Source organism: Protobothrops mucrosquamatus, unplaced genomic scaffold, assembly GCF_001527695.2.
Source record: "Protobothrops mucrosquamatus isolate PMUCROS unplaced genomic scaffold, P.Mucros_1.0 scaffold6, whole genome shotgun sequence".
In the NCBI taxonomy this organism is placed as follows: domain Eukaryota; kingdom Metazoa; phylum Chordata; class Lepidosauria; order Squamata; family Viperidae; genus Protobothrops; species Protobothrops mucrosquamatus.
Window position 1 is genome coordinate 2,524,255 of NW_015386393.1, and position 26,919 is coordinate 2,551,173.

At 45.4% G+C, this 26,919-nt stretch overlaps 1 protein-coding gene across 1 annotated transcript; it reads left to right on the plus strand.

Moving 5' to 3' along the window:
• The first annotated feature begins 13,747 nt into the window (after positions 1 to 13,747).
• ZNF414 (zinc finger protein 414) lies at positions 13,748 to 26,421 on the plus strand. The gene is made up of 6 exons (XM_029282977.1): positions 13,748 to 13,895; positions 14,325 to 14,432; positions 18,540 to 18,645; positions 21,870 to 22,399; positions 24,550 to 24,708; positions 25,596 to 26,421. The coding sequence occupies exons 1-6, from the start codon at positions 13,748 to 13,750 to the stop codon at positions 25,670 to 25,672; spliced, it is 1,128 nt and encodes a 375-aa protein (XP_029138810.1). The 3' UTR covers positions 25,673 to 26,421.
• Positions 26,422 to 26,919: the final 498 nt, after the last annotated feature.

Genomic DNA, 26,919 nt, shown 5'->3' on the forward strand with positions numbered 1-26,919 from the left:
CCTGCATCCTTGAGCTTTGGGGGAAATTTACTATCATCCAAAGCCGGTGTGAAAAATGAATGGGCTAATGCCAAAGGGGAGAGAAAGTGCCATCCCCTGCTCTTCATTTCAGCTGTCAGGGCATATATCAAGTCATGGCCATTCCCTGTCTTTGTCTCAGGGGACTCTCTTTTGTTCTTCTTCCTGGCATTAGAAAGCTGAATTGATGGGCGGCGGGTGGGGAGGGGGGGGTGAAACCTAATCTATATAGTCCTTTTGTTTTCAGCTGATTCAGCAGGTTCAGATTCTAATTTTTAGAAAGAGATTTCCATTTGCGGAATATGTATTACCACAGCGCAGCTGAGAAGCACAGCTACACAATCTGCTATTGGAAGCTCCTTTGTTCCATCCTTAAATATATTCCTCTCTTTTGCATCCTCTGCAAAAGAAGGGGCTGTTTTTACATCTGCAGCTGCTGGGATACGGCCGTGGGCTTTTGTGGGTGGGTATGTAGGTTTGAATACATTAGCAGTTTATAGTTCAGACAGGAAAGGTCTTTATTCTTCGTATAGGTACACGATAAGCATGTGCATATGCAGCTGCGTCAAAACCAGGTTTGAAGGTTTTATTTGTATGCAAATCAGCCTTATATTGTTGCAGTGTGGATGGTTCTGATTTAGATGTGGGTTTAAACAGCTGGGCCCTGACAGGCCATGCCATTCCATCCATGGCAGATTTCACTTTCCTGATTTTCCAGGGCCGCCTCATACATAGTAATATTTGACAGAGCCAGGTTGGAGGAAGGGCAGTACAGGGTCTGTATGCTTCCCATATTTTTTTTTTTGATCCTTCCATTGAATACAGGAGACTGTGCTGCTAACCTGCCTCCAGAAGCGGTGAATGCTCCAACACTGGAAGTTTTAAAGAAGAGACTGGACAGCCATTTGTCTGAAATGGTATAGGGTTTCCTGCCTGAATAGGGGGTTGGACTAGATGACCTCCAAGGTCCCTTCCAACTTTATTATTATTATTATTATTATTATTATTATTATTATTATTATTATTATTATTATTATCATCATCATCATCATCATCATCATCATTATTATCATTATCATCATCATCTGCCTGCCTGCCTATTTCTTGTTTGCCTGTGAGCATCTTTGAATACCCCTCCTAATACTAGCAGAAACAATGATTGACACATAGCCATATCCCTAGCTATTATCCTAGGCGCATTTGTTTTAAATAAAGCAGTGTCTTAGAGATGGGACTGAACTGCATTTAAAAAAAAATAGGCATGACTGTGTATATACAAAAAAACTATGAAAGTTATTTTAGTGATTAAATCCCAAAGGTACTTTTTCAAGAGGCAACTGGACTTTCTTGTTTTTCTTTGAAAACATTTTGCTTCTAGTCCAAGAAGCTTCTTCAGCTGCGACTGGATGGTGGGGAATGGAAGGATTTATACTCCTTGCAGACAGCTGGTCATTTGCATTCTTTTAGAGAATCCTGGAGGCCACTTGGAGGTTTGTCGGTCCTTGGAGCCACCTGAGTAGTGCAAATGGGTGTGGAGCCTTCTTGGAACTGCTGAAAGGACTGTGTTGTGGCGCTGTGCTTTCTGCAGGATGTTGGCACTCTAAAACAGTGTTTCTCAACCGTGACAATTTTAAGGCATGTGGACTTCAACTCCCAGAATTCCACAGCCAGCATTGCTGACTGTGGAATTCTGGGAGTTGAAGTCCACATGCCTTAAAATTGTCAAGGTTGAGAAACACTGCTCTAAAAGGATGCAAACGACCAGCTGTGTGCGAGGAATATCAATCCTTCCATTCCCCACCATCCAGTCAGAGCTGAAGAAGCTTCTTGGATGAGAAGCGAAACGTCTTCAAGGAAAAACAAAAGACAGTCCAGTCGTTTCTTGGAAAAAGCACCTTTGGGACAACCATGACCTTGGATGACTGAGAATCTCCATAGACCTTCAGCGGCTGAACTTTTTACCCTATCTCTGTTCCCATCTTTTAGAACAGTGTTTCTCAACCTTGACCATTTTAAGGCATGTGGACTTCAACTCCCAGAATTCCACAGCCAGCATTGCTGGCTGTGGAATTCTGGGAGTTGAAGTCCACATGCCTTAAAATGGTCAAGGTTGAGAAACACTGTTTTAGCATTGCTGGCTGTGGAATTCTGGGAGTTGAAGTCCACACGCCTTAAAATGGTCAAGGTTGAGAAACACCGTTTTAGCATTGCTGGCTGTGGAATTCTGGGAGTTGAAGTCCACATGCCTTAAAATGGTCAAGGTTGAGAAACACCGTTTTAGCATTGCTGGCTGTGGAATTCTGGGAGTTGAAGTCCACACGCCTTAAAATTGTCAAGGTTGAGAAACACCGTTTTAGCATTGCTGGCTGTGGAATTCTGGGAGTTGAAGTCCACATGCCTTAAAATTGTCAAGGTTGAGAAACGCCGTTTTAGCATTGCTGGCTGTGGAATTCTGGGAGTTGAAGTCCACACGCCTTAAAATGGTCAAGGTTGAGAAACGCCGTTTTAGAAGTTCACGGGTTCTTGTCTGCCTTTCTTGCGTGTTGCATGTTGCATGTTGCGTGTTGCTGTGGAATTCTGGGAGTTGAAGTCCACATGCCTTAAAATTGTCAAGGTTGAGAAACGCCGTTTTAGAAGTTCACGGGTTCTGGTCTGCCTTTCTTGCGTGTTGCGGGCTTCTGACATTGCCCGCGGGTTCGTGGGCTGTATAGCCTTCCCCAAGTTTGAGCCAAGCAAGCGTGTTTAGGAGAGGTGCCAAGGGGGGAGGCTGGCAAGTCGCTTCCTTCTTACAAACTTGGCTTCTGGGCGATCAGGTCTCCTCCCCTCCCCTCCCCTCCTCGCCCCTGTGGGGCGTCTCTCTCTCTCTCTCTCTCTCGCACCGCTGGGGGGAGCCTCTAACGCGGCCTCCCTCCCCCTTTGAAACACCCCAGCCCCTCCCTCCCTCTCTCCCCCGCACTTCCGATCTCGCGACAGCTGCGGCCGCGTTAAAATGGCTACAATGTAACCTCTTTTTCCGCCTTTGATGCTGGTGGAGTCGCCGCTGATCTCCCCCCCCGGGAATTTTTTTTGGGGGAACCCCCCCCCCTTTTTTAAATCTATAATCATTCTTTGGGCAAAGCGGCAACGTCTGCGCCAAAGCCGGCCAGCTCTCTCTTCCCCGACTGAGAAATGGTAGGTGGGCTGGTTGCGAAACCGAAGGGGTGTGTGTGTGTGTTTGTGTGTGTCTGTGTGTGTCTGTGTGTGTTTCTTTTCCAAACATCGCGGTCTTGTAAGGGTCTCTCTTCTCTCCCTCTCTCCGAGGCCCTTCCTGCGTTCTGGCATATATCTCCCATTTGTTGTTGTTGTTGTTTTTAAATGCAAGCCACGCTTTCCACGTTGTTGTTTTTTTCTCCCGCCGCGATCGTGGGAAGAAAGGTTTTGCAGTTGTCGACCCTGGGGCGCTGTGCGTGGGGAAATTGCCCTGAAGGCCCGGAAGGGGAGAGAGGTCACGGCGGCTGCTTTCGATCTGATTCCATGCAAATTGCTCAGCGAAGTCTTGACAGGTTCTGTCGCGTCGGGCCAGAAGAGAATAGAGATCTGCCCTGAATTCGGAGGCGACAGTTTGAGGATGATATTGATATTTGTGTGGGTATCCCAGATTAGAGCAGGGTTTCTCAACCTTGGCCCCTTTCAGATGTGTGGACTTCAGCTCCCAGAATTCCCCAGCCAGCGCTGCTGGCTGGGGAATTCTGGGAGTTGAAGTCCACACATCTGAAAGGGGCCAAGGTTGGGAAACATTGAATTAGAGCAGGGGTCTTCAAACCTGGCCCTTTTGTGACTTGTGGACTTCAACTCCCAGAATTCTTCAGCCAGGCACGCTGGCTGGGGAATTCTGGGAGTTGAAGTCCACACATCTGAAAGGGGCCAAGGTTGGGAAACCTTGAATTAGAGCAGGGGTCTTCAAACCTGGCCCTTTTGTGACTTGTGGACTTCAACTCCCAGAATTCCTCAGCCAGGCACGCTGGCTGGGGAATTCTGGGAGTTGAAGTCCACACATCTGAAAGGGGCCAAGGTTGGGAAACATTGAATTAGAGCAGGGGTCTTCAAACCTGGCCCCTTTGTGACTTGTGGACTTCAACTCCCAGAATTCTTCAGCCAGGCACAATGGCTGGGGAATTCTGGGAGTTGAAGTCCACACATCTGAAAGGGGCCAAGGTTGGGAAACATTGAATTAGAGCAGGGGTCTTCAAACCTGGCCCTTTTATGACTTGTGGACTTCAACTCCCAGAATTCCTCAGCCAGCGTGCCTGGCTGAGGAATTCTGGGAGTTGAAGTCCACACATCTGAAAGGGGCCAAGGTTGGGAAACATTGAATTAGAGCAGGGGTCTTCAAACTTGGCCCCTTTGTGACTTGTGGACTTCAACTCCCAGAATTCCTCAGCCAGGCACGATGGCTGGGGAATTCTGGGAGTTGAAGTCCACACATCTGAAAGGGGCCAAGGTTGGGAAACCTTGAATTAGAGCAGGGGTCTTCAAACCTGGCCCTTTTATGACTTGTGGACTTCAACTCCCAGAATTCTTCAGCCAGGCACGCTGGCTGAGGAATTCTGGGAGTTGAAGTCCACAAGTCATAAAAGGGCCAAGTTTGAAGACCGCTGAATTAGAGATTTTAGTTCCTTCCACAGCAGTTGTCCTTCTCCAACAGGGCTTGTATCTCAACATGCCCTCCTATCTTACCAGGTTGTTGTCGGCGTTCCTAAAAAATAACGCCTTGTTTTTGTGCACTGCATATTTTGAAAAATATTAGGTATTTTTTACTGGTTTAAATTTTATGTGGGAAGTCTGTTGAGACAATAGGCATACACATCACAATTTGCGAAGCTTTGTCAATTAGATGTAGGGAGTTAACAGGAAGATATTATTAAAAGATGTGGGTATTTTTTTTATCTTTTCCAAGTTGAATAATTCAAGGAAACTGCTTGCAGACAGCTTTGTGGCTAGAACTGATTTGAATTACTGGAATAAGTTGCTAGCCACAGTGTTTTTTTCCATTCCTTTCTGTAGATGAATTGGCCTGGCTTGTGACGTTACTCCTTTGAATCCAGAGGCCGATGGAAATTTTAATTCACTTTTGCTAATTGTAAAGTTCTGATTGTCATTTGCTAGTCCATTTTTCCTCCTTCACTGATGCTGGTTTTATATTTTGGATATTTTATTGACCCTAACTTGAGCTTTATGATGTAATTCCTTGGAAAAGCACTATGAAAAAATATGTGTAAGGCTGTGTTCTGTTTATGAAGTATAACCTTGCCCAGGGGTAGGCAACCATGGCTCTTTTATGACTCGTGGACTTCAACTCCCAGAATTCCTGAGCCAGCCATGCTGGCTCAGGAATTCTGGGAGTTGAAGTCCACGAGTCATAAAAGAGCCAAGGTAGCCTACCCTTGACCTTGTCCAATGGGGTGACTTCCATCTGTATTGATTAATCCTATTATGCTCTGCATCATTGGCCATGCTGCTTAGAGATTATGGGAGTTGAAGTCCAATGTATTTGGATGGCATCAGGTTGAGGAAATCTGACCTACTTAACTTAAAGCTTAATTGGGGGTTCAGGCAACTTGGCAGGAAAATCTTTTTTTAGTTCCTATATTCACACTCCGAGAGGTGTGACAGATATTTACATAGGCGCACACCTACTTTTACCAACCCTACTGCTTCAGATGCAAAATTGTGTCATATAATAATGCAAGCCCAATACGAAAACAGCATTATGCAGATACCAATAAGAGCACGTATTCAGTTGCTTTATTGCTGACCTGGAAAATGCCATTACCTGCTGGAGGAATTACAAAGCAGGATGCCAGTGTGAAATAGCTGTTTTATTCTATTAATCTGGAACTAAATAGAGATTGTGTTTTTTGAGTGAAGGGACTTCCAATATTAATTTATATCACCAGGTTATTATGTTGTCAAGTATTTTTAAGCAGTAAACGGCTATTTTGCTTATGTTTGTATTTAAAATCAAACTGAACTTTCATTCTGTGGATGTAGCATTAAATATGGTCTTCACCATATTTTCTATACTCATACATGCATATGTAGCCACAGGGAAATATATATTGGTTTGACAAAGTTTCTTTTATACCACTGACAAGAAGTGATCTGCACGTTTATTCTTCTTTTAAATATGTCTTTTTCAACGTCTGCCAAGAAAAGAACTGTTATACAGAGTGAATTGTAAAAGAATGGGAAGGAGAGGAAAGAAATGTCCTCAAGTTTTGATTTGTTAATTTTGAAGCATTGCAAGATTAGGAGCAATTTCCATCTAGTAGCAGGTTTGTGTTTTAATTTCCTTGCAACCAAAATTTCTTATTCTGAGAGAAACCTTTATCTATTGTAGATAATGATGTAATGGTTAAGGCATCAGACTAGACATTGGGAAACTGTGAGTTGTGCCTTAAGGCAGGAGTGTCAAACTGCAGGCCTGCGGCTGGTTGCATCATACGGAGGCCGCGCCTACCCCAGTTCCGGCAGTGCAAAAAAAGTTGCGATATGTCACGTCACGTGACGCGGCAAGTTTGACATCCGTGCCTTAAGGCATAGAGTAAGCTGGGGGACCTAGGCCAGTGACTCTCTTTCAATCCTAGAAAGAGAGCAGTGGTAAAGCACTTCTGAAAAACCTTGCCAAGAAAACTAGTCCAGGCACTTGCCAGTAGTCAATGTTAACTTGAAGACACCAAATAAATAAATAGAAATTAATAGTAGGAAAGCCGGGAGAAAAGAATGGCTGCAGGAAGTAAGCAAGGAATAAAATTTGTTAAAAACAGATCATGCCAAACCAATCTTATTTCATTCTTTGATAAAGTGACTAAACTAGTAGACCAGCGAAAGGTTGTGGACGTAGTATACTTAGATTTCAGTAAGGCATTTGATAAAGAAGACCACAACCTACTCCTTGGTAAGCTAGAAAAAGCTAGAATAGACAACATCACCACCAGATGCATCTGTAACTGGCTGGCGAACTCTGCTCAACAAGTAATCCTCAATCCACATAGAGAGAAGTAAGCAGTGGGATACCACAAGGTTCCGTCTTAGGCCCAGTACTCTTCAATATCTTCATAAATGACTTAGATGAGGGAATTGAAGGAGAACGCATCACATTTGCAGATGACACTAAACTGGCAGGAGTAGCCAACACCCCAGAAGACAAACCCAGGATCCAAAAAGATCTTGACAAACTTGAACAATGGGCCCTATCCAACAAAATGAGTTTCAATGTGGAAAAAAGCAAAGTTTTACATTTAGGCAGGAAAAATCAAAGGTACAAGTACAGATTGGGCGAGACCTGGCTCAAAAAAGTAACTGTGAGAGGGACCTTGGAGTCCTAGTGGATGATCACTTGACTATGAGCCAGCAGTGTGCAGCAGCAGCCAAAAAAGCTAATACAATCCTGGGTTGTATAAACAGGCATAGAATCAAGATCATGCGAAGTATTAGTAGCGGCTTATAAAACCCTAGTAAGACCACACCTGGAATACTGCAACCAATTTTGGTCACCATATTACCAAAATGATGTTGAGAGTTTGGAAAAAAATTCAGAGAAGAGCAACTAAGATGATCAAAGGCCTGGAAACTAAAACATACGAAGAACGGCTGAGCTTGGCTAGTCTAAAGAAAAGAAGAAATAGGGGAGACATGATAGCAGTATTCTAGTATTTGAGGGGCTGCCACAAAGAAGAGGGGGTCACGTTATTCTCCAAAGCACCAGAGGGCAGGACAAGAAACAATGGTTGGAAACTGATCAAAGAGAGAAGCAACCTGGAATTAAGGAGAAACTTCTGACAATGAGGACAATTAACCAGTGGAACAGCTTGCCTTCAGAAATCATGGGCGCTTCATCACTGGAGGTTTTTAAGAAGAGACTGGACAGTCACTTGTCTGAGATGGTATTGGTTCTCCTACTTGAGCAGGGGGCTGGACTAGAAGACCTCCAAGGTCCCTTCTATTCTATTCTATTCTATTCTATTCAAAATCTTGTCCTTGCTGGGTTTTCATCTGCTGCTGTAACCTAATAATATTGCCTCTTGTTAATCTAACCATCTACAGTTAAGGATCAGAGTTAATTCTAGTCCTAGTTTTGTTAAAGATATGGGGAGAGGGGAGGTGCAGTGTTTTACTGTTGGGCTTTGCTTTGTTTACATGGCTTCCTAGAAGAGGAAGCACAGAGAGAGATGAACGGGGATAACCCAGCCACATAATATGAAAGAATCCTGTGTTAGTATTTGCTTGTCTCCCCGCCTGCGTCTTAGATGAATTATTTTTTTTAATCCATTGAAACGGCATGTGTAACCCACCCACTTAGTCCCAAAGGGTTCTGAGCAATGTGCAACATTTCTAAAACTAAATTATAAACTCAAACCAAACACAAAATCTAAATACAGTGGTGACTTGGTATTCAACTGCTTTGAACTCATTGAATTTGGTACTCAGCACATTTTGACCCAAAGTTTTTGGGCTGGTACTCATCGTTTGTTTGGTACTCAACACACAAGTTAGAACTTGTGTGTCGTTTTTGGCTGCCTTGTGACTCACTACATTATTCCTTATGGGAAAAATTTGTTCGGTACTCATCGTTTTTGGTACTCATTTTGCCTTCTGGAATCAATTAACGATGAGTACCAAGGTATCACTGTAAGATAATAATGATGGATGGAATTAGGATTTGTCTTTTCTTTCTGAAATCCTTCATTACCTCTTACCATGCCTTCAGAAGTTTAACTGAAGTGGTTAGGATTAGTGTTAGTTAAAAACTAGTTTGTTCTCCCTTTCTTCTTTTCTCTCTGTAGCTGACACAGTAGATCAAAGAATACCTCATTGTAGAAGTTTCTTGAACTTGCGGCTTTGAGTCAGTCTTGATTTTTGATTGTCTGGATAAGTACAGTTTTTTTGGCAAGGTTTTGGCAGACAGATTGCTTCATTCCTAGGGCTGAGTGAAAATGACTGGCCCAGGATCACCCAGCCAGCTTTGTGTCTAAAGTGGCATTAGAACCCCTAGCCACCCAGGTTCTAGACTGATGCCTTAACCACTACATCAAACTGGATTTCTTTTCTAATTTCTCTCTTGAAATTAGATTTTCTAATTTTGATTGCAGTATTCAATATCTTATATGGGATGTTTGCAATTTGCAGGATACACTTTTTTTTTTAAAGAACAGGGAAAGCTCTTTTACAGTCCCTAGGCCACATCTGTCCCTTTGTCCTTATCCGGCCCACGTGCGGTAACTTTCAAATTAGAAATCAAATGTAAATAGGTGTACGCCATGCATGCAATACAACTGCATTGCTTTTATTTTGAAGGCCACTGCTTTTTTTTTCTCCAGTTTACATATGTGCCTATGTGAGTGCCTACGCACCTTCACAACCCTATTGGTTCAGCTTTCCACAACAATTCCAGTCTGCCCTTGGGAAAATTAACTGCCCACCTCTGCTATAGAGCAAAGGCAAGGAAGGAAGTAGACTTCATGGACTTTTGGCAAGCAAGTAGAAAAAAGCTTCACCTCAGGAGGCATATCTTGGTATTATTTTAGATACAGATTTTCAGTAGCAGGGCAGGGAAGCGTCTCTCTTTTGCCTTGATGGCAGATACCGCCTGTAAGAAAGAGTTATAGTAGTCAGTCCCAGTTCATGGTGCTCCTCAAAACTTGATGGTTTGGCTTTCCTCTATCCCTGCATAGGGATGGAATCCATCATCCCCAAGTAGGTTATGAGTCAAGGGGATGGAATGTAAATCTGGAAGAAATCAACCCAAAAGAACCTACTCCAAACACAACAACAAGAGGCCTTAACCCAATAGTAGCCAATAGCACAAGATCTTGAGTATGTACGCAGAGATACAGTCCAGTCAGGAAAATGCAAAACAGCATATTGGGGAATTCGCTTGAATTAGGGAGGCCTTTAATAAGAGAGAACCATTTCTTCCACCAGTGAATTCAGAAAACCTATGTCACCCTTTTCTCACCTCTCTGCTTATAATCATGTATTTATCGGAAGGCGAGAATAGAAATGGTACCCAAACGAATAGCACGTTGTCATCCCCTCCCTTTCCTTGCAGCCAGCCAGTCAATTGATGGACAGTCTGCTTTGCCCTTGTGAGCTTTTTAATTTATAACTCCCCAACACCCAGCCTTCTGCCTCCTTTCTGGTAGCTTAGACTTTGCTCTGAGATTTTTGATATAATTGAAACCTTTAATGAAAGGCCAAAACAGGGACACCCTGCTGCAGTATTTATTTATTTTGCTATTTTGCTACGATTTAAAACATTTTATTTTTTCTGTAGCCAAACAGTCTTCCAGAAGATCTTGCAAAACTACTCCTCCTGTCTTAACTGTTGGCGTAAGCTTTACAAACCACGCTGCACTTATTTACATGTGCCTTGCCATGTATTGTAAAATAAAAAAATGTAAGTGGAAGCTGTTCTTGCTTGAAGCTCTAACCCAGGGGTAGGCAACCTTGGCTCTTTTATGACTCGTGGACTTCAACTCCCAGAATTCCTGAGCCAGCCATGCTGAGGGGAAAGGGAGAGGTTTCCAAGCTGAGCCATGCTGGCTCAGGAATTCTGGGAGTTGAAGTCCACGAGTCATAAAAGAACCGAGGTTGCCTACCCCTGGTTTAGCCTTTTTCTTTTTCTTCCGTTTTTGAGCTTCTGAAAAGCATCTGAAATGAACAATGCTGGAAGTGGGACTTGGGTCTAGACAGGGGATTGTGGGTCCAATATACTACCCAATTTCTTCTTAAGATACCGTATGTATACACGCGCGTGTGTTATAGCCTTAGCTCTGAAATGTACTCAGTAACTTTGAAGTGACAATATCAGTCTCAAAAGGTCTTGTGGCATCCGTCAAGTTAATTGGGTGGGTATTACAATTAACATTTGTAAATATATTTATATAATATGCGTGGCATAAATTTGTGTTATTTATTATCCAAGTGCTTTTCCTGAGGAACTTAACCATCTAACATTTGATCTGGGAGATCAAGAGAGGAAGGAAAGTTGAAAAAGAATGGTAAATTAAGACGCAGCATAGAATTGTTTCATTGTCCATGTCCAGATTTGGCTGTCAGCTGAGTTTTCTTAGAGTACAGAAGCCAAAAGCCTTGAATAATAAAACACGTTTTTTGGTTATACAGTACAGCTTATACATCTCATTTCTGCTCATTTTCTTTCTTTTGCACTCAAAAAGCTATTAAATGAACATAATAAAAATAAAAGATAAATTTGAAGGAATGATTTCACAGGAGAAAGGCAGTCTCGCAGACATACTCTAGGACAGGGGTCGGCAACCTTGGCCCTTTTATGACTCGTGGACTTCAATTCCCAGAATTCCTGAGCCAGCCTTGCTGAGGGGAAAGGGAGAGGTTTCCAAGCTGAGCCATGGTGGCTCAGGAGTTCTGGGAATTGAAGTCCATGAGTCATAAAAGGGCCAAGGCTGCCTACCCCTGTTCTAGGAGATATTTGCAAATGCAGGTAGTCTTTTGACACATGATCATGACTATGCCTGATTTTAGGACCTTTTTTTGCAGTGGTTGTTAAGCGAACCCATTTTTTTGCAATGGGTGTTCTTGTCTGAAAACTGGAAGTAAATGCCTGTTTCGGGAGGGGGAACCATGGCCACATGACCGTGGGACACTACAAGTGACCGTAAATGCAGGCTGGTTGCTGAGTGCCCCAAATGTGGTCACATGATAAGGGAGAGGGGCAGATGTTGGAACTTCAAATCTGGGTCATAGGTAATGTTTTTGGGTCTGTCATAACTTCGAATCATTGCCAAGTAGTTGGTTGTTAGATGAGGACCGCCTGCATTCCGGGAAGAAGCAAGAGATAACATCTCTGGAAGTAGACTGATTTGTGACAGTCTGGGTGCAGGGGTAGGCAACCTTGGCCCGTGGACTTCAACTCCCAGAATTCCTGAGCCAGCATGGCTCAGCTTGGAAACCTCTCCCTTTCCCCTCAGCATGGCTGGCTCAGGAATTCTGGGAATTGAAGTCCACGAGTCATAAAAGAGCCAAGGTTGCCTAAGGCTCTTAGCCAGAGGAAGGAGGATTGTAGGACAGAGCTGTCTTAATACAGAAGGATTGGAGAGAAAAAGGGGGAAAAAGAGGGCTTTCAAAAGACGGAGAGATTATTCTGAATCTTGAAAGAAAAAAGGGAGGCAGATGAGACGAGGCATGACTTTGCCCTCAGAACGGAAAGGTGGAAGAGGAGAAACAAAGAAAGTTGAGGTAGTTGCAATAAGAGATCAGTGCACAAACCAGAGATTTGGCCAAGCAGGTCACAACCATGTTCTTCAGCAGTGTATTCTTGAATCCTCTTTTTCCAGTGGAGAAACTGAGGCCGAGAGACAAGAGTTTTCTGTAATATTCTTTGCGGACTGGCTTTCATTTCCTTCTCTCTTTGCTAGGAGAATCCGCCCTCAACGCCGCCTGCCCTAACCCTGCCCAACCATGAGCTCAGAGCTTCGCCCCCTCACCTCCAAAGCTCGGTTGAGAAGGAGGAAGTGACATCTCCCGTATCTTCATCGGAGGGTAAATACGGTTTGAGAGGGAAGGAAAGAGACAAAGGGCTGAGCTGAGCTGCTACTATAAGAGAATATGGTGGGTTCAAAGCCTAGCTGGTGATTGCGGTTGGAAAACCTGGCTAGTTTTAAGATGCTGCAACCCCTCACTTAAAATGCTCTTTCTTACTCCACTTTGCTTTTCTTGATTCCCAGGTTCTAACAATCCAGGGCTTTTGGGCAGCCAGGCACAGCCAGCATGGAGTGGAGGTAGCGGTACTCGAAATCAGGATCTGCAGCTCCCAAAGCGCAGACCTACCACAGGTAAATTTGAGGTCGCACTTCCGTTATCACCTCTCGGTCATTTTCACTCTCTTGTTTTCAGTGGCGAAACATTAAAAGGGTGAAAAGGATCCATGGCTGCTGATGACATGAGTGTCAGCCTGCAGAGAGGAGTGTCTTCGTTTACTTGTGAAATTGTTTCCTTACTTAACATCATTTCTTCTCCTGCATGTGTGCAAGGCACTTGAAAAGTTCTTAGGAAGCGATGTCCTCTTGTGTCCTGCGGCCCTGCTGTGGAATTTGTGTACATCCTATCTGGCAGTTTTTCCCTCACCAATAAGCCCTGCTTATCTTTACAGCTGTCTGTCTGTCTGTCATCTATCTTCTATCAATCATCTATTTCCGTGGTGGCGAACCTATGGCATGCGTGCCACAGGTGGCACTCAGAGCCCTCTCTGTGGGCACGTGAGCCGTCGCCCCAGTCCTAGGCCTTCAGCTGGGTTTTATAAAACCTTTTTGCTTTAGGCCTCTGCCACCGTGTGGAAAAAAAAAAGTTCAATCAATCAATTTCAACTTCTCGCGGGAAAAAAAAGTTCTCGCAAAGTTGGAATTGATTGATTGAACTTTTTAGTCCCACCCAGTCTGCCGTTACCACCACAGCCACGCCCACCCAATGGGCCACGCCCACCCGGCACCCGACGATACATAAGTGCGTTTGGGGTTGCAGTTTGGGCACTCGGTCTCTAAAAGGTTCGCCATCACTGATCTATTTTATTTAGAAAATTGATATGGCTGCCCCACTCACTCAGAGTGACTCTTAGGGAATAGAACCCCCCCACCCCCCGGCAAAAGCAATCAAACCAACCACTTGGGGGGCTCCATATTACCCTGGGGTCCCCAGGCCCTTTGGTAAAACCATGTCCTCAGGGCCTATGAAAGAGTGTGAAAGTGGGGGCCGGTCTGTTTTCCACGGAGATGATGTTCCACAGAGAGCGAGCCGTCACAGAGAAGGCCCTTCTTGGTCCCACCAGATGGAGGGGACCCATAACATGCCTCTCTGCTCTGGTGGGTCAGGTAGATATAACTGGAAAGATGGCCCTTCAAATAACAACCTGACTCCAGGCCATGTAGGGCTTTAATGAGGACAACCAGCAGCTTCAATTGGACCGGGAAGCAAATTGTAACCTATACTTTAAAGTCTTGGCTTGGCATTTTAAGGACTTCAGGCAAGTTAATTTGCAAAATATTTCATGAGTTTTAACTTGAAGAGAGAAGCCACTTTCGTTCACATCTTAAAGAAGGGGAAAATTCAGCTGGGAAAAGGGCTGTCTGGGGTCTCAAGCCAAATCGCATCAGTGATAGAAACACTAACCTAGGATCAGCTCAGCTCCAAGTCCATCCGGGGCTCACTTAATCTGCAGGCATTACGGAGGGCCCTACAGAGTTCATTGGAAGAGAAAGCCCCACTGCTTCTGTTCTTTCTCCCTATTCCAGTGAAACGTTACCAGTGCTCCGGGGACGGTTGCCGACTGGCCTGCCGCAGCATGAAGGAGCTTCTTCGCCACATGCAGGTCCACTATCGGCCCACGGAGTCCCTTGAGGGTAAGGCTGGCTTTTCAAACCTGGGGGTGGGGGGATAGTATAGGTCAGGAGAAGAGGAAGAGTAGTAGGGAGACCATGAAAAATTATGTCTCCTTGTTTCTTCTTTCATGAATTTTGCAGGACAGGAGCCCAGGGGTTGCTTTTCATTCTTTTATATCAGTCTATTTGTGTAACAAAACTCAGCAGCACTTTTTCGCGTGGCTGCTGATAAAAACAGGATCGCCAACGTCTGATAACGGATATGGCACAAGAAGAAGAAGATTTGTGTAACTAAGCCAGGGGTGCAGAAGCCTTCAGAGGTTCTTGCTGTATTTTTTCCCCCCCTCCGTTTTTTTTTTAGCATGGTCCTTGAGAGTCAGCAGAGAGTTCATCTTTTTTGCTGGGAAGAATGGGAGAAGAAACACTGTGATTTTTCTCTTGTGGAGAAAATGAAAACATCCTTCCTCTCTCTTCTTCCCAGCAAAGGAGGGAAGACTGCGGTGGGGGAAGGAAAGGGTACATGGGATTTGTCTGTGGCCCCTAAATGTTCAATGTGTAGAATTTCATCAACTCCTTTGACTGGCAGTTTTCCACTGTTCTATTGCACATTTCATAACCCTTGTTAACTCTGATTTTTGTAACTGAAAACATTCAGAACTCAGATGTCTGCATGCAAAGCCTGCAGCTCTTTATGCTCTTTATGTAAACATGGCCACAGAGACATCTTTACACAACTTATTCATGATAGCTATAGTCGATGTGTGGTTTTACAAAGGACATGTATTAAAAATGCAGCATCACGGGTGTTCTGTTTTCAAAAGTAGCCAGTCAAATACTTCTTGGGGGGTGTTCAAGAGTGCCACAAAAACTCTTGTGTTATTCCATATCCCCCCCATGCCCGTGCTGTGATTGAATAGAGATTTGATATAATCAGCGGGATTCATAAGGTAATAATATCTCTCCTCTGATCCTATCTGAAAAATAGTCCATCTTTCATCTTGTGATAAAATGCTCCATAACACATTTACTTATAAAGTCACATGAGGAATGACTTCAATGGACAAATCCACCATGTTTTTAAAAATAGTCACCCTCAAGTTGAACTCTACTTCTGGTGACCATATAGTAGTAGTAGTAGTAGTAGTAGTAGTAGTAGTAGTAGTAGTAGTAGTAGTAGTAGTAGTAGTAGTAGTAGTAGTAGTAATAATAATAATAATAATAATAATAATAATAATAATAATAATAATAATAATAAAGTTGGAAGGGACCTTGGAGGTCATCGAGTCCAACCCCCTGCTCAGGCAGGAAACCCTATACCATTTCAGACAAATAGCTGTCCAGTCTCTTCTTAAAAACTTCCAGTGTTGGAGCATTCACAGCTTCTGGAGGCAGGTTGTTCCACTGGTTAATTGTTCTAACTGTCAGGAAGTTTCTCCTTAGTTCTAGGTTGCTTCTCTCCTTGATCAGTTTCCATCTGTTGCTTCTTGTCCATGTCCTTGTTGCCCTTTTGGCCAAACTTTTTTCCAATATGATTTTAGATTTCCTAGTTTAGATTACAGCTCTGAGATTTCCAGATGGCCTTCTGTTTAAGAATTAATTAAGCCTGATCCTGTTTACTGTTGAAAATCAGCCAAATCAGACAAGTGCTGCCATCTGCTGGGCCGTCATATGTATAAGCTGTCTGAAATTCTGCAAACTTGAAGTCTGGGCAAGAAATTGGGACTTGTAATAGTATGGGGCAGGGGTAGGCAACCTCGGCTCTTTTATGACTCATGGACTTCAACTTCCAGAATTCCTGAGTCAGCTAAGCTAAGCTGACTCAGGAATTCTGGGAGTTGAAGTCCATGAGTCATAAAAGAGCCGAGGTTGCCTACCCCTGGACTGGGAGGTAGGAAGAAGAGCCTCAGTCTAAACAAAGGTTTAAAATATGAAATCTGAGCTCAAAGGAGGGATGGGAGTAGAGCAGGGCTGTCAAACTCAATTTCATTGAGGCCCGCATCAGCATTGCGGTTGCCCTTGGGGGGGCCAGGTGGGTTTGGCCAGGGTGGGTGCGGCCTATTGGGTGGGCATGGACGGAGTGGGTGTGGCCTACTGGGTGGGCATGGCCAGTTCTACACCGTTCTACACTGTGGGGGCCTGGGCAGGAGTGGGACAGATCTGAGGGTCTCTGGCAGAAGGGGCTGGGACCAGGGCAAGTGCCAAGGCATGGTCCACTGGAGGAGCCTCACTGTTCCTCCCAGGCCATGCGGGGAAGGGGGGCTGGATGGTGGTGCCGGCTGCTGGGAGCCCTGGACAGCAGAGGTCAAATGCCCAGCCTGGCCCTCGAGCACCCAAGGCACCAAGCCTGGCCCCACTTCCCCAAGGGGGCGCCCAGCTGCACTTACCTCCTCCTCAAGGCTGCTGCTGCTGTGCTTGCTCTCCTTAGCCAGGTTGCTCATGATGGGTACGAGGGCAAAGTCAGAGGGAGGCCCATTCCCTCTCCATGGGAGGAGACCCGGCTTTGTATCCAAAGCTTCCTTAGCAATAAGATGGGAGACCCCCAGGATAGGCCAGGAGGAAGGGGCAAGGGGATGGCGAAAGGGCAGCAGGGCAGGACTAAGGCAGGACTTTCCTTAGACCCTCCCTCCTTCCTTCCTTCCCGGCCGGCCGGCCAGGGCCAAGGCAGCAAGGGCCATTCCCTCACTGTTTCCAGGATGGCATTGCGGGCCGCATGAAACCACTTCACGGGCTGCATCCGGCCCCCGGGCCTTGTGTTTGACATGTTTGGAGTAGAGAAAGTGTCTCAGAAGGGATCCTCACTAGTTTTTTGAGAAACTAAAAACAAGGAAAGGGAATGGTAGTTTTAGACTTGCACAGATTGTTACCGCAACCTTACCATAAAAGTAGGGTTAGCTTCGTGGCTTGTCTAGGCTACCTCAAAAGGCTGACTGGACTGGAAGAAATAGGTCTTCTCTAATTAAAGCCCTGGCTGTTCACCCAGGCCTGTTGGGAACTGGGTGACAAAAACGTTTAATAAATGTGGAGTCTTTGGTGCTTTCTGAGCTTGTTTGCTTGTTTGCAGATGTTTCATTACCCAGCTAGATAACATCGTCAGCGCGAAGGAGTGTTGGGTTTGCCTTGCAGGGAAAATTTAATTTGTCTAAATAGGGAGAAAACCCCACATTCCCTGGCACCGATGATGTCACCTAGTTCAAGGCTTTTCAACCAGTGGTACGGGTACCACCTGTGGTACATTGGCACCTGGCAGGTGGTACGTGACCATCCTAGAAAAGTGGTAGCGGGGGAGGGGAATGAGCTGAACCGGTGGCAGCACCGCACAAGCCTGAGCGAGAGATGGCTGGAGCTCACAATGAAAACCTCGGACAAGAGGAAGAGCGCCGCCGGGCGGGCGGGCAGGTGCCTTGCTCGGCTGTGGCTTGGGGGGCACTTTTTTCAGTGCCATTGTAACTTCAAACAGCCACTAAGCGAACTGTTGTAAGTCAAGGACTACCTGTACTTCATCACTTTTTTCCTTTTTTTGGGGGGGGGTCATCAAGTTTTTGACACCTTGCTAGGCAACTGGTGGTACTTGGATGTTGCCATATCCTAAAAGTGGTACAATGGGTGAAAAGGTTGAAAAGCCCTGGACTAGTTAAGTTATGAAAGTTCTACAAGCAAACAGGCCAGCTCAGAGCGGAGTGGGGTGACTCGCCACAGTCAACTTGCCACAGCCAACACACTGCTGAACAACTCGCCGTGGCCACCTCGCCACGGGACAACTCACTGCAGAACAATTCAACGGCTCAATTTAATTATTAGAAATTATTTTCATTTTTGTCATTCATATTTCACGTTGTCCCTCCTTTGTTATCTTTTCTTTCATGATTCTATTCCACTATTTCTTTGACATTAGTATAATTCTTGCCCCGTGGTGAATGGGCAACATCAAGTTGGCCGCAGCAATTTGGCTGTAGCAAGTTAGTTGCGGTGAGTTGGCTGTGCCGAGTTGTCACGGACCCAGCTCAGAAAGCACCAAGGACTCCATTGTTCAACTTGAGTTACAGCTGCAGATAAACTCTCTTCTATTGGAACATTTGATAAACCAATAAATAAAGCTACAGATACACTGAACTGCTGGGTTTCTCTTAGGAAAGACATTCCGCTGCTCCACTCCTGGTTGCTTGGAATCCTTCCCCAACATGCAAGACCTGATGGGTCACATGAAGGTGCATTACAAGCCCAACCGCTACTTCAAGTAAGACCCCGCTTGGTTTTATCTTCGTTAAACGTGTGTGTTTCTTTTAACAAATGCTCTGGAAAAAGGTGCGAGTGTAGCGTGCTAATGAAAATCAGGTTAAAATGAAGTAGGTTTCTCTCCAAAGAGCTCTTTCTCATGTCTTTGAATTTCCCAGTGAAATATAAAGCTTGGCAACTGAATTCCAGGGGAATTCACTGTCAGCTTAATCTGCATTATAGGATGATTGTTAAGATAAACCTCTGTGAGACTCTGAGGGGGGTTTCAAAAGAGAAGAGTGTAATAGAGAGCAAGTCCATATGGGGGCTCCAATTAATGAGTTTTTTCCATGCTGGTTAGGGAATTCTGGGAGTTGAAGTCTACATATCCTGAAGTTGCCAAAGTTGAAAAATGCGGAACTAAAAGAACTCTTTTCCCCTACAGCTAGCCTAGAATAGATCACTCTCCCCAAATAGTCCCCTTCAATAAGGCATAAACACCTTATGCCTCAATAAGGTATTCTGCCCACCCTGGCTTTCTATTCTTGACTCAAAGCAAACACCCTCCCGTGAATATTTGCAGGTTAGAGGCTCGCAAAGGTAGTTGGGCAAAGAGGGAACCTGCCTTAAAGGGGGAAAAATGGAATTAGGCCAAATGAAATCTAAGGCAGAATATAAGGTCCACATAGTCCACGTAGAATTTTTTTTCTTTTAACAATCCCTTGCATCGGGGTGGAGTTGGGATGACTGAATGAAGCCGGATGCCCTTTATGACCCCTACGTGGAGTTTGCAGCAGGCAATAACTCATTGTGCCCAGAGAGCAAAATATCTGCCACTACCTAGGATCGAACTCACAACCTCCTGATTGCGAGGCGAGAGCTCCCATCTCTAGGTCACCGTGCCACTCCAGCCCACATAGAAAATGAGGAGTAGAAATTATCTCGGAGATTACCTGGGCTGGGGGATTCTGGGAGTTGAAGTCCACACATCTTAAAGTTGCCAAGGTTGAGAAACACTGATTAGGCCCTGCCCAATGTCACTATTGCAGTGACATTGGGATCCCTGCCAGATTGCCATCCTGCACCTGATTAAATACCCCACCAAAGGAGAGTTCAAACATCTTATTGTCTCCCTCATAGAGGGGCTTTTGAATTTATTAAGATACATCCATCACTGCTACTGCATTTGTATCAGCTGTAGAGTCTGGGTACTTTCCACAGGGAGCATATAGACCACATTGCCGTAAAACAGCCAGGAGCCATGAATCCAGGAAGACCTCAAAATGCAAATGACATCTGATAGAGGGAGCAGAAGTCCTTTCAGAGTCAACCTTGGCATTTCCTTGAAATCATTCGACCCCTTACAGCAGCGGTTCTCAACCTATGGGTCGCGACCCCATTTGGGGTCGATCGACCATTTCACGGGGGTCGCCAAGCGAGGCTGTCTGCCATTTTTTTTGTCCACCATTTTTTTCCCCCTTGGTGCCTTACCTCCCTTGGGCTGGGCCAGCTGGTGGTCGGCCTGCTCTGTCTCTGCCGTTTGCCAGCTACGCCTGGGCCGGCGCAGGGGGCGGAACCACGCATGCGCGGCGCTCCCGGGCAGGGGAAGTCCTCGACTTACGACCGGTTGGGTAGTCCTCGACTTACGACCAGTTTAGTCCTCGACTTACGACCGGTTTAGTCCTCGACTTACGACCGATTGGGGGTCGCGGCATTAAAAAGGTTGAGAACCACTGCCTTACAGTCTCCATGCACCGGGTTAGCACTTCTGTTGCATTAACTGTTTGGCCTGGAGCTGAAGTGTATAGCAGATCTCACCACCAACTGGAATCAACCCCTCAGCAAGGAGGAAATCCACTGCAAACTAGTGCATCCTACTCTAATCCCATGGAGGCAGCCCAGATGGATACCAGGTTATGGTTTGGAAAGCTACTTGTAGCACATGTCGGTCTTCTGGTCTCCAGCCAGGAATCTTAAAACCCAGGCAAGGCAGAAGGCAGTGCCTCTGGTCCTGAGCTATTTAGGTCCTTCTTTTTGTGCCATGTAGCCCCTTTTCATCTGGGAATTGCATGCTGTCTACTACAGTTTGTATACTGGGCTAAACTGTAGCTTATTGGCTGGTATCACACGATATACCAAGCATTTGTTTTATAAACAGTAGTGAGTGGGTTTGCATCCTGGTTGAAGAAGTTGTGCAAATCCAGCCTGTATTTGGCTAATAGCCTGGAACTAGCTGAAGCAAACCAAACTCTTCAGTGAATTTGAACAAGTTTACCAAATTGCAGGTATGTTCTTTGTTTCTAATAGGCCTCAAAGTAAGACAAACACATTTAGTGATAATTCACAGCCTAGGATAAGCCATTTTAGGTTTACGAGACTATGTCTTCAGTGAAAAGATCTTTTCAGATCCCTTTTCTCCTCTCATTTATATCCACAATTTTTCAAATCCCCTTCCTGTTTTTACTTATGCCCATGGCAGCACTGTTTCTGAGAGCCAATTTGGTCTAGTAGTTAAGGTACTAGCTAGAAAGCAGGAGGTTGCGAGTTCAAGTCCCACCTTAGTCATGAAAGCCACTTGGATGAATTTGGGCCAGTCACTTTCTCTTAGCCCAACCCACCTCACAGGGTTGTTGTGGGGAAAATAGGAGAAGGAAAGTATGTTGGATGTTGGATAACACTAAAATTATAAAAGTGGGATAGAAATAAAGTGATTCACCAGTTCCCCTCCAAAATCTGCAAAAATTTGACATACCTCGTTTTCTGGAGATCTCATCTTCTTAGAGCAGTGGTGGCAAACCTATGGCACACGTGCCAGAGGTGGCACTCGGAGCCCTCTCTCTGGGCACACGTGCCGTTGCCCCAGCCCCACCTCCCCCCACAACCTCCTCCTCACTAGCAGCCCCCCTGGAGGAGAGTCGCCCCCGAGCGTGGCCCACACAGAGCAGCGCAGCCAGGCAGCGTAGACAAGATTCTGCCCTCATGCCCCATCCTGCACAGTTGATGCTGCGGGGCGCGGGCAGAGGGCGTGGCCATGGCGCTGCTGGGCTGCCTGGGCGATCTGCAGTGGGCCCTGGAGGCGGTGAGTGGCCCTGTGGACAGGTGGGGTAGGGGGCGGGGTAGGGGGTGGAGCCAGTTTTGGGGCACTCAGTCTCTAAAAGGTTTGCCATCATTGCTTTAGTTCATAAGCCTGTTGGAAATTCAGCGCTGAATGCTTTGTTTAGCCTGTTCTGTTTTTATTTCCTCCAGATGTGAGAACTGCATGTCACGTTTCCGAACACATCGCTCCCTCTTCAAGCACTTGCACAGCTGTTCTGATGCCAATACCACCAGCACCACCACCACTTCCCTGGCCCTAACCTCAGAGAAACCCCTCTTTCCACCTACCTCTAGCCTGGAAAAAGAGCCACCGGGCAAATTGCTGGAGGAGCTTCCAAAACTCCAGAGAGTCATACAGCACTTAAAAAAAGAAGCTCTTCTCCCTGGCCCAATGGACACTCCTCTGGCCCCTGACTCCCTTCCAGCTGGACTTCCTGGCCCCTTAGAATCTGTGCCGTTGCCAACATCGCCTATGTATCCTCTGCTGGAGCAATCCCTGTTTGGGCCACCCTCCCTGGCAAAATTTTCTGGGCCACCTCACCCTTCAGGGCCCTTCCTGCCCTATATGCACCCCACGTCCTATGCTTTACCTCAAGCTGCAGTGCAGAACCGCCTCAGGCCTTTCTTGCCAGCAGGCCAAGGCCTCCCTGTTTCCAACGCTGTGTGGAAGAAAAGCCAAGGTGAGCAGCTATCACGTTCTGTTTTTTTCGATACGTGCAGGATTCTGCTGTATCTGCCCTAAATTTAGTCTGCGTCTCAGGCTGGTGTCAACACACCCTTTTGGAGTTGTTCATTAATGTCCCACATTTTACTATGTTACTTCAGGGGGGCTGTGCAAGAGATGCCACTGTAAGTCATAGCTCTGTGGTGGCGAACCTATGGCACACGTGCCACAAGTGGCATGCAGAGCCCTCACTGTGGGCTTGCGCACCGTCGCCCCAGTCCTAGGCCTTCAGCTGGGTTTTATAAAACCTTTTCACTTTAGGCCTCCGCCACTGTGTGCAAAAAAAAAAAAAAGGTTCAATCAATCAGTCAATTTCAACTTCTCCAGGGAAAAGAAAAGATCTCGCAAAGTTGGAATTGATTGAACTTTTTAGTCTCACCAAGGCTGCCGTTACCACCGCAGCCACGCCCACCCGATGGGCCACGCCCACCCGATGGGCCACGCCCACCTGGCACCCGACGATATGTGTATTTTGGGTTGCAATTTGGGCACTCGGTCTCTAAAAGGTTTGCCATCACTGTCATAGCTGCTTGAGACCATACTTAAGTCATGAATTTGACATGGAGGAATACATGGTGCAGGGCTGAACCTTGTGGCATTTCCTTTTATAGTAAGAGTAGAAAACAATTGATGAATAATTTTACAAGCCAACTACGTATTCATTTAATTGTCATGCTAATCCGGCCCTCAGTTAACCAGTTTAGAATATAATAGACTACTCTTATCAACTGTAGCACTGAAATCAAGCTATATTCCCATAATTTACTAAAGAATTATTTTTTACACATCCTTGTTGGTCTAAGTCTCTACATTGTTTTAAATGTACGGTACTTCCAGATCGTTTACAATCTGCTCTAGAATCTTCCCAGCTATCAGTATCTATAATTTTCTGAATTTTCTTCTTGTTTTGAAGATACAGCTTTTTTCCCCTCTTATCCTCTACCATTTCTTTACAATTTCTCAAAGATAACACATGCAAAATTCATCTAAGCCATAAGAGAGTTATAATAATAATAATAATGTTGGATGGGACCTTGGAGGTCATCTAGTCCAACCCCCTGCTCAGGCAGGTAACCCTATACCATTTCGGACAAATGGCTGTCCAGTCTCTTCTTAAAAACTTCCAGTGTTGGAGCATTCACCGCTTCTGGAGGCAGGTTGTTCCACTGGTTAATTGTTCTAACCGTCAGGAAGTTTCTCCTTAGTTCTAGGTTGCTTCTCTCCTTGGTTAGTTTCCATCCATTGCTTCTTGTCCTGCCTTCAGGCGCCTTGGAGAATAGCTTGACTCCCTCTTCTTTTATGGCAGCCCCTGAGATATTGGAACACTGCTATCATGTCCCCCCTCGTCCTTCTCTTCGTTAAACTAGACATACCCAATTCCAGCAGCCGTTCCTTATATGCTTTAGCCTCCAGTCCCCTAATCATCTTTGTTGCTCTTCTCTGTACTCTTTCTAGAGTCTCAACATCTTTTTTACATCGAGGTGACCAAAACTGGATCCAGTATTCCAAGTGTGGTCTTACCAAGGCATTGTAAAGTGGTATTAACACTTCACGTGATCTTGATTCTATCCCTCTGTTAATGCAGCCTAGCACTGTGTTGGCTTTTTTGGCAGCTGCAGCACACTGCTGGCTCATATTTAGGTGATTGTCCACTAGGACTCCGAGGTCCCTCTCACAGTTACTACTATTGAGCAAGGTACCCCCTATACCAGGGGTAGGCAACCTTGGCTCTTTTATGACTCGTGGACTTCAACTCCCAGAATTCCTGAGCCAGCCATGCTGAGGGAAAAGGGAGAGTTTCCAAGCTGAGCCATGCTGGCTCAGGAATTCTGGGAGTTGAAGTCCACGAGTCATAAAAGAGCCAAGGTTGCCTACCCCTGCCCTATACTATACCTGTACATTTGGTTTTTCTTGCCTAAATGTAGAGCCTTGCTTTTTTTCACCATTGAATTTCATTTTGTTGGATGGTGCCCAGTGTTCAAGTCTGTCCAGATCCTGTCCAGTTCCTCTAGTTATCTTTTCATCAGAGCAATTAGATCTGCAATTGCTTGGAAACCGGGAAACTGACCAGATGACAGGATTTTCAGCTTGTCCTTTCCATTGCAGGACACTCCTCCAACAGCCGCATTGTATGGGAACACACCCGAGGTCGTTATAATTGCTTACAATGCCCCTACTCCACAGCCTCTCGGGAGGAGATGACTCAGCATACTGAAGACCACCGCAAAAATCCCTCTCCAACCAGTCGCTTGGATGGGGAAATGGGTGAGCGCTAACAGCCGTGGGGAATCTTTGGGAATGAAATTTTGGAAAGCGGAAAAAACTCACCCGAGAGTCCTCTGTTTCCTTCTTGTTACGGAAGGACTAACTCTAGGTCTTATATTGTGTTTCCCTCATTAATGCAACAGTTCCTCAATTTGATCTACGGCAGTGGTTCTCAACCTGTGGGTCGGGACCCCATTTGGGGCCGATCGACCATTTCACGGGGGTCGCCAAGCAAGGCTGTCAGCCATTTTTTTTGTCCGCCATTTTTTTCCCCTTTTCCGGCGGGTGCCTTACCTCCCTTGGGCTGGGCCAGCTGGTGGTCGGCCTGCTCCGTCTCTGCCGCCTGCCAGCTACGCCTCGGCCGGCGCAGGGGGCGGAACCACGCATGCGCGGCGCTCCCGGGCAGGGAAAGTCCTCGACTTACGACCAGTTGGGTAGTCCTCGACTTACGACCGGTTTAGTCCTCGACTTATGACCGGTTGGGGTCGCGGCATTAAAAAGGTTGAGAACCACTGATCTACGGGAAGGACTTTAAAAAAATCCTTAAAAACAATACTGGGATCTTCTCTCAGTTGAGATGCAAATGCATGCAGATGTTACAAACATGTATGTAACCATTTCTCCCAACTCTTTTAATGGCTTACATTTTGTAAAAGGCTTTCTTTCCTGAGACCTTCAAAATGACTGAACTTATTTTAAATCCATGGGGAGTGGGAAGAGGGGGCTGTTACCTGACATTTTAACCCAACTGTTCTATCTTAATCCCGAAAGAAATATGCCCTTCTCTGGGACTCAGAATTTTCCCTTCCATTTTGATTCTTTGTCGTTTAACTGTAATTGCTTTAAACTTACATTTTTTTCCTCTTATTTTTTTTTCTCTCCCCCAGACTTTGGTGTTCCTCTTCCCTCATTCCACCCGAAGTTGACACCAGAAGTGGAGAACTCTCTCTTTTCCCCGCTGTGAGGTTTCCACTGGGCCGATTAAGCTGACTTTATTAATTCCCCCATGAAAAACAGCACTTGCGTGGAGAGATTTTGTGTGTGTGTGTGCATTCCCCCCCAAAGGAGGTGGTCTGGGGACAACCATGTGTCAAATTTAAGCCAGAAATCTGCATTCTAGTTTATCCAGAACGAGCAAAAGCATTGATACTCCTGTTTGTCTCTAGTTTCCCCCTTTTGGCAGGAAAAGCCAAACTTCTTCAGTCCCCAGTCTATGTTTTGTTGAGCATTGCATCTGAATCTAGTCCTGGGCTTATTTCTCAAATAACAAGCTACTGATATAAGCCACTGTTCATTCTTGGCTTAAATCAGGTTTGTCAGGTAAAGAATGTCCTGGATTCTGATTACCCCATTCACTTCTCCATTCTTTATAAACCAGGTTTGGAAGACTCTTTGTCTTATATGTGCTCAGTTCCCCTCCCACCAACTTCCTCCCCGTGCCTCCTTTCAATTCAAACAAATGTGTTGACTGAGTACCATTTAAAAGGAAAGGGAATGGGAATTGATTATCATTTGAAAGGGACTTGATTAATTTAATCAACTTTCCTGTGCGTTTCCTTATTTTTTTTTTTCTATTTAAAATTTACTTTCCCCCCTGCTTTTAAGGTAAAAAAAAAAATCTTCCTTTACTCTGTACAGTCATGACTAGTTATGCTCAGGTTTGTAAGTGAGCTACTGCTGCTTTTGAAAACAAATAAATAAATTGGAATTGTACAGAAAGACACGTCTTATGTCTGTAGCGTTTAGGAGAGAACGTCTCCTCTTTCGAAGGAAGACAGGAAAATGCCTCTGTTTGTTTATCCTTCCGCTCCTATTTGTTATGAAGTCCCAAGAATGGCAACAGGCCACACCAGCTGACTCTTCATTTATGGGTCACTGCAGAAAATGGAACTGAGATTTTTCAATACTGCTCCACTTGAGCTTCCCCAAAGAATCTATTAAAAGAGCATGTTGGTTATCAAACTAATCTCAGCAGTTACAGTGATAGAACTACCAACTATAGCAGTGGTGGCGAACCTATGGCACGGGTGCCAGAGGCGGCACTCAGAGCTCTCTCTGTGGGCACGCACAACGTCGCCCCAGTCCTAGGCCTTCAGCTGGGTTTTATAAAACCTTTTCACTTTAGGCCTCCACCACCGTGTCCAAAAAAAAGGTTCAATCAATCAATTTCCACTTCTCGCGGGGAAAAAAAAGATCTTGCAAAGTTGGAAT